The 13,703-nt window shown below is 37.2% G+C and overlaps 1 protein-coding gene and 1 pseudogene across 5 annotated transcripts in view; one reads left to right on the forward strand and one right to left on the reverse strand.

The window, feature by feature from the left end:
* The window catches only part of POLA1 (DNA polymerase alpha 1, catalytic subunit), a 291,007-nt gene that overhangs the window by 25,701 nt on the left and 251,603 nt on the right, over positions 1 to 13,703 (forward strand). For 3 of the 5 annotated variants that reach the window (XM_068533580.1, XM_068533577.1, XM_068533579.1), the window contains exons 12-17: positions 173 to 292; positions 1,500 to 1,574; positions 4,182 to 4,320; positions 5,057 to 5,211; positions 8,658 to 8,742; positions 13,244 to 13,305. In XM_068533580.1, coding sequence (XP_068389681.1) covers positions 173 to 292; positions 1,500 to 1,574; positions 4,182 to 4,320; positions 5,057 to 5,211; positions 8,658 to 8,742; positions 13,244 to 13,305 — 636 coding nt within the window. The remainder of the gene's footprint in view (positions 1 to 172; positions 293 to 1,499; positions 1,575 to 4,181; positions 4,321 to 5,056; positions 5,212 to 8,657; positions 8,743 to 13,243; positions 13,306 to 13,703) is intronic. The other 2 variants (XM_068533581.1, XM_068533578.1) reach the window with 1 other exon arrangement.
* On the reverse strand, positions 3,455 to 3,784 carry LOC137756996 (cytochrome c-like; annotated as a pseudogene).

Below are 13,703 nucleotides of genomic sequence, written 5' to 3' on the forward strand. Positions count from 1 at the left end.
GGGTGTTGGATTTAGTACATTTTTGGGTCCATTTGTATCTTTGAACTCACCTTATCCTATTAAATGTTTAAATGCGTGAAGATGAAAGTTGATTTAGCCTTGGGTTTCTGGTGGTTGAAAAGATCTTATGTACAGATATTTTTTCTCCTCCCCTCCCCTCTCCATGGGAAAGCAGAAAATTGATCAAAATACAGGGAAAGAAAGTGGAACTCCAGTTACAATGAAGGATGTTTATGATGAATTTGACGAGAAAATAGCAGCAAAATATAAGATTATGAAATTCAAGTCCAAGGTTTGTATTTGATGATATTTTTTTCAGGTCTTTATTGGTTGTTTGTTAATTTCCTGATTTAGCAAATAGTTATTGCATATCTTTTTGCAAAATGCCTTCTGTGTGGCTATAATTCATTGAATGGAAATTTCATAGATAGCAACGTAAAACCAATATGTTAGATTTATAAAAATATTTATTCTTTCTCTTTAAACTGTGTATAATGTTCATTAATTTGAATAAAAAGATAACATTAGCAAAGTAATTGCTTACAGTACTTGAAGCATAGCTTGTGTTCTTACTCTGAGATGGAGAAGAAACTGTTCTGATCTTGTTTACATTGGTTATTGCCAAGTTGTCTTGGTCAGAAAGTTAAATCTTTAAAAGTCATGGTCTATGATGCAATTTCTGATAGAACAAAGTTCTTCTATTCATGTGATACATATTGATCAGTTGTCTTCATTTTAGTGAGATACTGATGCCTTTGGCCATAGTTGTGGGGCTGTAAGTCCCTCAGCACACTGGCTATATTAACAGTGATTGCAATAAAGGGAGGATTGAGTTGCTGAAGATGAGGCTAACCGTCTGAACTATTTGAGCTTTTTGACTTGTGGCTGATGGATCAGGTCTCTAAAATTCTAGAAGCAATGTGGTGCAATGGTGAAGAGCATAGGTGCTCAGGCTAGACTGCTTGTGCTTTAAGTCCTAGCCCTACCACTTCCTGTTCTGTGACCTTGAACAAGTGCTGAGTGACTTCTCTGGGCCTGTTTCTTCACCTGAGAAATGGGGCCTTATTTCAAGAGCTGTTGGAAGGGTTAAGTCAATTAATTGGGATTAGTGATTACAACAATCCTTGGTACATAGCAAGCACTCAGTACATGTGAGCTATGATTATAATGTTTATTATTAATTTTTCTAGCAAGATGGAGTTGCTTAGTATCACAGAGTAGCAAATAATTTAGTGCGTTGACATTGTAAACATTTTTAATGTTTTATCACCTCTCTTGAATGCAAATACTTCTAAGTTCTCCAGTGTCCAAAAGAAGTCTTTTTAACATTTTGTCACTGGCTATTTTAGTCCCAGTTGAGAGGGGGAAAAGGTGCTTTGTTTACCTTTCTGTTCCATAATGATTAAATACAGAGACATGCGTTATATATGTAATGCTTGTCAATTTAATTTGTGAAAAGTCTTTTTATCTTAATGATTTTTAAATACCAACTTATCCAGGCAGTGGAAAAGAGCTATGCTTTTGAGATACCTGATGTTCCGGAGAAATCTGAGTACTTGGAAGTTAGATACTCGGTAAGTCAAACAAAGAAAATGAATGGGTTTTGCTTGAAAATGGCATTTTCCTATTTTTGAAATTTCAACTGGCTTTCAATTAGGAGTATTGGGAGGGCTCTTCAAGCTTACAGTTCATTGAAGTGAACTTATAGTCATAAATAATTAAGATGAATAAAATGAATTTAAATATGTAGACTATAGGTTATACTGCCTTTCTCTGCTTTCAAGTATGCATCTTTATATAAATAAGTTGAAATTGCACAACTGTTTGTCAAGTGGAATGAATGCCACAAGATGGAGTTGAACATCGTTAGTCTGTTGAAGTGTCCCTCTGAGCAGTGGAAAGGTGAGACAAGAGCGTCAGTAGCGTCACTGTAGTGCTGCTCTTGCTCCCGTGACAGACAAGGTCACTGCTGCGGGATGTTAATTAACTGGACCTTTACCTCTCTTTACCTCTCCTTTCTAGTGTTTTGATCTCATGATGTAGGAAAAGGGAAACTTAAGAAATATCTCTGACAGTGGTGATGAAAAGTACCATGGAAGCACTTTTTTTTTTGTAATTGTCAAAACTTTTATTTAGAAATGAATTTGAAATAACATTTCTTGCATGCCATGTGTAAATTATTAATAAAGTTGTGATGAAATACATTGCTTATGACTTGATAATTTTAGCTGTGGATTTCTAATCTGAGGAATGTATGTAGCATTCAACTGATGCACTAGTAATTATTCCTGGTCTTAAATTGCTCTATAAGCAGCAACTGTTTCAAGCATCAACAGGAAGATGATAACCAGTATCATTATTTTTTGCTCAGATAACGTAAGAAAATTACTGAATTTATTATTGGTTTGTTTAGGCTCTATTCATCAGAGCACACATGGCAATATATATAGAACTTGAGAACACGAATATTTCTTACGAAAAGAAAAATAAAACTCTGTCTCCCATAAAAAATTTTCTCCATGGAAGCATTTTGAATGAGTCCTACTCCCTTGCTTTTATTTATTTATTTTTTTGATCTGTGACTTTGTTTTTAATTCTCAAGCCTTATGTTCGGATAATTTACAAATTTGTGCTAATGATTAAAGCTCCTCTACCTTAACCTTCTGAGTTGGCAAAAGCACCGTTACCCATCACACATCTACAGTAGTTCTACAGTTGTGTTTCTGAATACCTGTTTAAAAGACAATCCTGAATTATAACTTAGTCTGACTTTGTAGAGAATTCACAAGCAAGTTTCCTAACATATCTTGTCACAGTGAATTTTAAAAGCATCTGATCTTAAAGGTCATCTATAAAATGTGAGAAGTACTAAATATTCTTTATTTGATGCTATACATAAACCACACTAAAATTCCTTTCGTTAAGTAAAACGCAATATTTTAGATGGAGAATTTTAATTAAATTGGCATAGTTAAGACCAAAAAGATAAAGTGGACGTTGTCAGTATATCTTCAGCCCTTGCCTTAACAGGCAAACGAACACAACTTGAAACACAGGTGAATCTTGCTGGTCTATGAGACAGTTAAGGGAGCTTCTCAATATTTAAATATATTAATATAACCAGTTACAGAAATCTAAATATAAAACCAGTCTCCTATAGGGTTTGAGAAGGCATTCACCGTATCGCTGACAAGTTTAACATTCCTTATTCAAGTTTAATCATCTCTTTAGAAGGGGAAAACAGTGATAGTACTTTTTGAACCAGAATTACTATCAAAATTCAAAAAGCTGACCATATTCATTTAGCCACAAGCCAATCTTATTTAAATCAGGACAGAAATATTACCTCAGCCATTCATGATCTGAATTCTAGTGTATGAGATCAATTTAAATATGGTACACATAAAAAGTCATGAGACATTTGTTTCATAATAAATAAGGCAGTGGCCAACGATTACGCATTAGTAGCTTTTTTGAGATAAGCTATCAAGTCTGCCCTTTCTCCCTTCTTAATGCCAGCGAAGAACATTTTTGTTCCAGGGATGTACTTCTTGGGATTCTCCAAATACTCCCATCAGCATCTCCTCTCCCCAGGTGATGCCTTTGTTCTTGTTGGCATCTGTGTAAGAGAATCTGAAAGTCTGAGCTGTCTTTCACCCAAACAGGCCATGGAGATTTGGCCCAGTCTTGTGCTTGCCTCCCTTTTCCAGAGTATGGCACTGGGCACACTTCTGAACAAAAATCTTCTTGCCCTTCTCAACATCACCCATTTTTAAATCGTTCTTTCTCCGTGCACGACTAAGAGGTTCCCGCTCGCAAGCCGAACGTCCCGCTCTCTCGCTTTCATTCTTCTAAAGGAGTTGTACTTATTTGGCTATTCTTTATCAGTAAGGCATGTACAGCTCTGGACAGAAATCCTCTTTTGCGGGAGCTTCTTGGCCCATTTTTCTTCTAATGGGTGTCATCAAGATGCATTATTTTGTCATTGTGAGTTGTTTTTGTTTCCTACTGTGAGTTGTTATGGAGTTCATTTGTGGCAAATTACATTTCATATATATCAAAGGGGTTTCTTCTGGTGGTTCATAGAGAGACTTTTGTTTATTTCGAATATAGACTTTGGAAAATGTGAAGTAATAGTTTTAACCAAAAAAAGATTTTTTTTTCTTCTTTGCCTTTTTCAGGCTGAAATGCCCCAGCTTCCTCATGATTTGAAAGGAGAAACTTTTTCTCATGTATTTGGGACCAACACATCCAGCTTGGAACTGTTCTTGATGAACAGAAAGATCAAAGGACCTTGTTGGCTCGAAGTAAAAAATCCACGTAAGGGAAAATTTACTTTCAGAATGCTAAGTAAATTGCTGTTAGATGCGGTTTCTAGAAGTTAAAGAATTGGACTCAATTTCAGTGCGACCACTTCCTTTTTAATGTTTGTTTCTTTAAGGTTTTCCTTGAGTGAGTATAGGAAGTATGTTTGAAATCACTCTTTGACCGTGGTGCTTAGCACTTTAGTGGGAGGGAGGCTTTAGTTAGCCTACTCGGGCATTTGGGTGCATCCTTCATTGTGTTGCTGTCAGCGTGGACTTCCGACCTGGCTGATGTGGCTCAGCTGTTCTACATAGTGAACTGCTGACTTCTGAAGGAGCAAAACATCACTGCCCGGTGTGGATAATGCATGTATGGTCTCTTACCTGATGTTTTTCAATACTTGCATTTGTGATACTCTGTTTTGTCTTCATGAATCTCTTAAAACTGTTTTTCTTTGATTCCTCTAAGGCAGTGCTGTGGCTTTTGCAAACCTATTTTGGGTCTTGGATTTTTTGGAAAGTCAGATGAAAGCTGTGGACTTTTTTCCCAGGAAAATGAACATATGTTTACACACACGAAGATTTGCATACAATCCAATAACGTGGTTTATTTTTAGTTAGATGTTATAATAAGACATTCTTAGTAGAAGGTAGGATTGAAGACCATCTCGGTTAATCACAGATATCTTAATTATAGTAACTTTTCTTTTTCAGCAAATAGCTATTGATCTGTTGTTTCTTTTCTTTTTCAGAGCTCTTGAATCAGCCAATCAGTTGGTGTAAAGTTGAGGCAGTGGCCTTGAAACCGCACCTGGTGAATGTAATTAAGGATGTTGGTCCTCCTCCACTTGTGGTCATGTCTTTGAGCATGAAGACAATGCAGAATGCAAAGACACATGAAAATGAGGTAAAGAAATAGGACAGATTTTGTACCTATGCCAGAGGTGCGATACTTCTTGCACTTGTACAGCTTTTCTGTAAGGGAAGGTTGTTCGTTTTGGAAGGGAAAGAATACTAATTCACTACCAAACTCCATTTTGAAGAATGAATTGAATTTGTCTGGTGTTGGAGGTTTTTTTTTTAAAAGACTTAAATTGCTGGACTTTTTGTTTTTAAAATTTTTTTATTTTGGAGAACTTCAAATGGACATAGAATAATATAATGAACTCCTATATACCCATCACTCATATTCACCATTTAGCAAGATTTTGTCACACTTGTTTATCGCCCCCCTTCTTTTTTGTTCCTCCTGAAGTATTTTAAAGCTAATCTCAGACATTGTATCATTTTACCCCTGTATACTTTGGTATGCATCTCTCAAAACATGCACACTTTCTTATAGAATACCATTATCACCCCTATTAACATTAACAGTGATTCCTTGATACCAGCTAAAATACCTAGTCCATAGTCACATGACTCTATTTCTCAGAAATGTCTTTTAACAGTTGATTTATTTGAGTCAGGATTTATACAAGATCCACAGACGGTGTTTAATTTTTGTTTCTTGAATCCCTTTTAAATGTGAGCAGCTCCCTCCCACCCCCTCCAGCTTTTTCAGTGACATTGACTTATTGAGGAATCACTGTTGGTGGTCTCGAAGAATGACCCATTTTCTGTATTTGTTTGCTTCCTTGTATCATTGGATTTCTTCCTGTATACCAGGGGTTGGCAAACTGTGGCCTGTGGGCAAATCTAGCCCATCACCTGTTTCTGTAAATAAAGTTCACTGGAAGACAGCACGTCTGTTTGTTCACATATTATCTACAGCTGCTTTTGTACCACGGCAGCAAAGTTAGTAGTCATGACAGAGACCCTGTGACCTGAAAGGCTAAAATATTTACTTTTTGGCCCTTTACAGAAAAAAGTATCCACCCCTGCTCATTAGCACTGCCGAATTGATTACGTTCAGGTTTAACTTTTTTTTGCCAAAATACTGTGTAGGTGGTACAGTGTATTTCATATTGGGTCGTATCAGTAGGCACGTAATGTCTGGTTAAACCACTATTAGTGGGACTATGATTGATTAGTAGGTTCAAGTTTTTTAACCTTGGCACTACTGATGTTTGGGCCGAATGAACTTGTTGTGGGAGCTGTCCTGTGCATTGTGGGATGTTTAACAGTATCCCTGGCCTCCACCCAATGCCAAATATCACCCCTATCGCCTAGTTCTGACAACCAGAAATGCCTGCAGACATCTCCAAATGTCCCCTGGGGACTGCGGGCAAAATTGTTCCCGGTTGAGAACCACTGATCTAATTTTTGCCTAAATTAGATATTTCATTAGGAGTTGTAAAATGGTCTTCTAATTCCGTCGTCCTTTCCATGTTTAAAGTTAAGCATGTGAAATATTAGAATGATTATTAGTTAAATTTTTCTATAAAATTAACTCTTCCTCATTAACCAGTACTATTTGGTTATGCTGCAGTACTTCATATAGGAAAGAAGAGATAAATGTGTACTTCTTTCTCTTTCGCTGCCAGTTTTCTGAGTAGGAAGTTGGGGACCTACATTATGTGCACTGTTGACATAGATTTGTTTATTTTTCTTGTTACTTATCTTTGCTTCCTCTTTTATGGACTATCATCATAAACTCATGGGCTTTATATATACTTAGTATATTTCAATCTATTGCAATCATTAATTATTCTTGTTATTTTTGCTGCTTAAATTGTCTCTCTTTGGTCGATGGGAGCTTCTTTGTGTTTGCTTCTAAATCCTTTGACATTGATGGGGATCTTTTTTAACAGCCTTTTGGCAATTTTTTTTTGTATATGATTTGATCTTTTAATAATAGTTGATATAGTAGATATTTAATAGTTAAGTGTTTGGGGAAATTTTAATTAGTTAAAAAAAATCCTTCCAGCACCCAGAGTGAGGTTTCTAAATACCATTTCCCCAGAAAGGAAATAGGGTTTTGTGAAGAAATAGCTGATTTGGGGCAGGAAATGTCCAGGATAAGCCTGGAACTTCTTGTTATACTAGAAAGCAAGGACGATATTAAAATCTACTGAAGATATGTCAGAAGGACTCAAGAGTAAACTTGAAGAGTTTCCTACACCAAAGATGGGACAATTTGAGCATGTATAACTGCAACAGATTGAAACATACGACTTCATAATGATGCTGTAAACAGCACCGCATTGCTCACCTGTGAAGAAAGCTAGGGAACTAACTCATTATTTTGAAAACTGGTAAATAAAGAGATTGAATCAAGCATTTATCTTGACTTTTTTGAACATATACTGTGTCTCAGGTAACCAAATAATCGATGAGGGGAGGTTTGTCTTCATAGAAGGTTTCCAGCTAATAAATAAATAAAATAAAGGAAAAATTGAATGTGACCACTTTGCAACCTCTAATGAGATAATGGATCTAGGCAGTGATTTTCAGAGGCTGCTAGTATCACTAGAGTAGAGATAACCAGACCTGATGTGATAACCAGTGATCAGTAGCACCTCCAAAGAATTCTTGCCAAAAAATCTGATTTTTATCAAGCCTTCAGATCTACGTATGAATATACAGGCAGTACAGAAACAGAGGAACATGTTAAATGACATTATTGGGATACAAGCAGCAGAGTCTATACTGGGGGGGCACTCTACAGGGCAAAACCACCCAGTTTCTTCAACAAATAAATTGCAAGAAATAATAGATGGGGAGGAGTTGTACTTAGTTTAACATATGAACCAGTTGCAAAGTACGGACTTATTTGGTAAATAAAATTGAGATAGTTGGGAAAACATGAGAATTTGAATCCTGCCTGGATGTTTAATGATTTTAAGGAAACACTGTTAATTGAATTAGCTGAGATGATTGTACTGCATTTTAAAAACTTTTCATCTTTTAAAGTAATGGCTCTCAATTTGGTGAGATTTTAACCCTCAAGGGGTTTTTGGCCATGTCTGGAGACATTTTTGATGTCACAACTTGGAGACTGGGGAGTGGGGAGCGGTGCTGTTGGCAGCCAGGGATGCTGCTAAACGTCCCACAATGCACAGGGCAGCACCACAACAAAGAATTTTTCGGCCTAAAATGTCCATAGCGCCAAGGTTGAGAAACCTTGGTTAGGGATACCTGCTGACATATTTCTGGATAAAGTGATAGGTATGCGTTTTGCTTCAAAATAATGTGGGGTAGGGCTGTTGATGAGTTGATGATTGAAGCTGGGTGATCGGTGTATGAGAGCTGATTTTATTATTCAATTTTTTATTTGTTTAAATACTTCCGTAATAAAAAGTTAACGTATTAAGGATTAAAATCTGTATCTTTTTCTATTCTCGCTGGTTGTGGTGAGAATGCAGACTGCATAGTAGGTATCTGATAAGTGATTTTCTTCTCCTTTCTTGGCAGATTATTGCTGTGGCAGCGTTGGTGCATCACAGCTTCGCACTAGATAAAGCACCCCCACGGCCTCCCTTTCACTCACACTTCTGTGGTATGTATTTTTTTAGCTGGTTTATTAATGGCTTAATTTTTATTTTTCTTGTTTTTTCTCCAGCTGTTGGATCAGTAACTTAAAAAAAATGTTTTTAAGATACTTAGTGCATGTTGTTAAAGAAGGTTTTTTTAATTGAAGTATAGTTGATTTATAATACTGTGTTAGTTTCAGGTGTACAGCAAAGTATTCGGTTATATATAATATATATCTATTTTCAGATTCTTTTCCACTATAGGTTATTACAGGATATTGACTCTAGTTCCCTGTGCTCTACAGTAGGTCCTCGTTGCTAATCTGTTTCATGTATAGTAGTTTGTATCTGTTAATCCCATCCTCCTAATTTATCATACCCCCCCACCACCGCCCATCCCCTTTAGTAACCATAAATTTGTTTTCTATATCTGTGAGTCTGTTTCTGTTTTGTATATAGACTCATTTGTGTTATTTTGTAGATTCCACATATAAGTGGTAGCATATAATATTTGTCTTTCTCTGACTTATTTCACTTTGTATGATATTCTCTAGGTCCATTCATGTTGCTGCAAATGGCAATATTTCATTCCTTTTTATGGCTGAGTAATATTCCATTTGTGTGTGTGTGTGTGTGTGTGTGTGTGTATACACACACACACCACATCTTCTTAAACCAGTTGTCTATCAGTGGGCCCTTGGGTTGTTTCTATGTCTTGGCTATCGTAAACGGTGCTGCTATGAACATTGGGATATGTGTATCTTTTCGAATTAGAGGTTTCGTCTTTTCTGGGTATATGCCCAGGAGTGGGATTGCTGGGTCATATGCTAGTTCTATTTTTAGGTTTTTAAGGAACCTCCATACTTTTCTCCCTAGTGGCTGTACCAATTTACATTCCCACCAACAGTGTAGGAGAGTTCCCTTTTCTCCACACCCTCTCCAGCATTTATTGTTTGTAGATTTTTTGACGACGGCCATTCTGACCGGTGTGAGGTGATACCTCATTGTAGTTTTGATTTGCATTTCTCTAATGATTAGTGATGTTGAGCATCCTTTCATGTGTCTGTTGGCAATCTGTATATCTTCTTTGGAGAAATGTCTATTTAGGTCTTCTGCCCATTTTTGGATTGGGTTGTTTGTTTTTTTGATATTGACCTGCGTGAGCTGCTTGTAAAGTTTGGAGATTAAACCTTTGCCAGTTGCTTCGTTTGCAAATATTTTCTCCCATTCTGAGGGTTGTCTTTTCATCTTGTTTATGGTTTCCTTTGCTGTGCAAAAGCTTTTAGGTTTGAGTAGGTCCCATTTGTTTATTTTTGTTTTTATTTGCTAAAGAAGTTTTTTTTGGTCAGTTGTAGACCCTAAGTTTTATTGGACTGGTTGCTCCTATTCAGCTGTTTAATTTTTTTCTAGGAGCAGAAGTCGGGAGGCAGTTTGATATCTTTTTCTCTGTTCCAGTGGTTACTCTATTGTGGTAGAGTAGGTTTTTTCTGGGTCAAAATTATGCTGTAACTATTTTCTTTTCGTGATGTCACCCTAAAAGCCTGTTATAGAAGCCTGGCCAAAGTGTTCTGTGTGATGAGGCAAGATGCCAAGGAATAAATAAATGTTTACCTATTTGGGAGGAGTTATGGTAATATCATGTTGGAGTTGGGTTGTGCTATGCATACAATTCCGTGGGTGAAACTATTCCACAGAATTCTGCGTGCCATGAGGCAGTCTCCGCCGTGGATTCTGACGTATTGCATGTTGAGAACTTGGCCAGTTAAATAATCCTTTTTTTGTAAACAATAAAATAAGGGCACAACGCTATTGATGTGTTGTGCTTCCCGGGTTCTTTTCCAGCCCAGAACCAGAGATTAACTGGAGCAGCATCTCCTGTCAGGTTTCTTGGATACTAGGGACAAGGGAAGCAAGCAGAGAAGGGAGGGTGGGTGGTGTGTTATTTTTGTGAAGTGTTACCCTTTAAGTTGGGTTGAATACACAGAACAAAGTGATGTTGAGAATAGTTTGGAAAATATGTGGCAGAGAGAGTCATTAGCTCATTTCAACATTTACCTCCTCTGAGTATGTCACTGTATGAACAGCTGCTGTGAATGACAAGGCGTTGAGAGTGTAGTGGGGGAAGCTTTGGTCATCTTTACTATCCTAACTTTGAGAAGTTTGGACTGAGTTCCTCCATTGTATGCTGGTTGAGGTTTTGGTGGTGGTGGTGATTTCCTTTGGGAAAGACTTAAATATCTTCCATTCTGACTTAGATGGACAGCAAATGTTTCATCAAAGCAACTTTAACAATTGTAGGAACTTAGGGTTCTGTACTTGGGTATTCTTCTTTTTTTTAGATTTAATCTTCTAAACTTTTAAAAAATTGAGGTATAATTGACATGTAACATTCTATGACTTTCAGGTATACAACATAATGATGCCATATTTGTATATGTAGCAAAATGATCACCACAATAAGTCTAGTTAACATCCATCACCATAGTTACAAACTTTTCTTTTCTTGTGATGAGAAGTTTTAAGATATTCTCTCTTAGCAGCTTTCAAATATGCAGTACAGGGTTATTAACTGTAGTCACCATGCTGTACATTACATACCCAAGGCTTATTTGTTTTATAACTAGAAGTTTGTACCTTTTTACCCCCGTCACCCATTTCGTGCACCGCCCCCGCAATCACCGTCTGTTGTCTGTATCTGTGAGCTCATTTTTTTCATTTTCTTTTCTGCTTTTTTTATTCCACATGTGAGTGAGATCATACTGTATTTGTCTTTCTCTGCCTTATTTCTCTTAGCATAATGCCCTCTAGATCCATCTTTGTTATCGCAAATGGCGAGTTACTGTTTTCGAGTTAACTGTTTTCATTTTCTTCAGATAAATACCCAGAAGTGGAATTGCTGGATTATATGGTTCTATTTTTAAGTTTTTGAGGAAATTCCATGACTGTTCCATGACTGTACCAGTTTACATTCTCACCAACTGTGCTCAAGGTTTCCCTTTTCTCTCCATCCTCTCCAACCAACACTTTTTAATCTCTTCTCTTTTTGATAATAACCATTCTAGCAGGTGTGGGTAATATCTCATTGTGGTTTTGCATTTCTCTGATGATTTGTGATGTTCAGTACCCTTTCCTGTACCTGGTGGCCTTCTGTATGTCTTTAGAAAAATGTCTGTTCAGCTCCTCTGCCCATTTTTTAATCAGGTTGTTTGTTTTTATTGTATGAATTAAAAAATATATATATGTTGGATATTAATGCTTTATCAGATATATGATTTGCAAATATTTTCTCCCATTCAGTAGGTTGCCTTTTCATTTTGTTGATGGTTTCCTTTGCTGTGCAGAACTTTATACTTTGGTGTAGTCCCACTTGTTTATTTTTGCTTTTGATGCCTTTGGTTTTGCCGTCAAATCCAAAAAGTCATTGCCAAGACTGATGTCAAGGAGCTTACTGCCTATGTCTTCTTCTAGGAGTTGTTTTTCTTTTTTTTCTTTTTTTTTTGGGGGGGCGGGGGGCGTGCCACACGGCATGCAGGATCTTAGTTCCTGACCAGGGATTGGACCCGTGCCCCCTGCACTGAGAGCATGGAGTCTTAACCACTGGACCACCGGGAAGTCCCTCTTCTAGGAGTTTTATGGTTTCTGATCTTATGTTCAGGTTTGTTTTTTTTTTTTTAAATAAATTTATTTTTATTTATTTATTTATCGTTGGCTGTGTTGGGTCTTCGTTGCTGCGTGCGGGCTTTCTCTAGTTGCGGCGAGCGGGGGCTACTCTTCGTTGTGGTGCACGCACTTCTCGTTGCGGTGGCTTCTCTTGTTGCAGAGCACGGGCTCTAGGCGTGCGGGCTTCAGGAGTTGTGGCATGTGGGCTCAGTAGTTGTGGCTCACGGACTCTAGAGCACAGGCTCAGTAGTTGTGGCACATGGGCTTTGTTGCTCTGCAGCATGTGGGATCTTCCTGGACCAGGGCTCGAACCCGTGTCCCCTGCATTGGCAGGCATATTCTTAACCACTGCGCCACCAGTATGTTCAAGTTTTTAATCCATTTTGAGTTAGTTTTTTGTGTATGGTGTAAGATAATGGTCCAGTTTTATTCTTCTGCGCGTGGTTGTCCAGTTTTCCCAACATCATTTTTTGTAGAGACTCTCCTTTCTCCATTGTATATTCTTGGTTCCTTTGTCATAAATTAATCGACCATGTTATGTATAGGTTTATTTCTGGGCTCTCTGTATGTCTATTTTTATGCCAACATCATACCGTTTTGATTACTGTAGCTTTGTAATATAGTTTGAAATCAGGGCGTGTGATGCCTCCTGCTTTGTTCTTCTTTTTCAAGATTGCCCTGGCTCTTCAGGGTCTTTTGTGGTTCCATATGAATTTTAGGATATGTAGTTTGTTTTGGCAGCTATTTAGAGATCAAGGGGAATTTATTTATATTTAAGATGGTTTCCATTCAGAAACTTGCAGTGTATGTGTACTTGAAATTGGACTAAGATGGGTGTTGGAATCTTTATTTTCTTCCTTTTTACAGTTGTGTCTAAACCAAAGGATTGTATTTTTCCATATGATTTTAAAGAAGGCATTAAGGAAAAGGTAAAGAACTCACTGTTTATTCCTTTTAAATGTGAAATATGTATTTGTTTAAAAAGAGAAAAGGAGAATGCTGTGGATTAGTAGAAATACGCTATTTTATATGTTAATTTATTAGATCTATTCTTGTTAGATTGGACTGTGGCATTAACCCATTAAAAATGTATTAGAAGTTTAAAACTAGAAACGTTATTTAACAATGTTTAAATGTTTCACCACCTGGAAATAATGGGATTTGACACTTTATTAATAGATGGGTGGTCTCAAACCCTCCTTCAGATAACTTAATTGGAAGCTTTTCCAAAATTGCATGATCACATGATTACTGTTTTGGGAAAGTACTGGCTAAAGCCCACCCCACCCCCACCCCGCTAACTTGAAGGAAGTCAAGAGAAGTTGAG

This window comes from Eschrichtius robustus, chromosome X, assembly GCF_028021215.1.
Source record: "Eschrichtius robustus isolate mEscRob2 chromosome X, mEscRob2.pri, whole genome shotgun sequence".
Lineage (NCBI taxonomy): Eukaryota > Metazoa > Chordata > Mammalia > Artiodactyla > Eschrichtiidae > Eschrichtius > Eschrichtius robustus.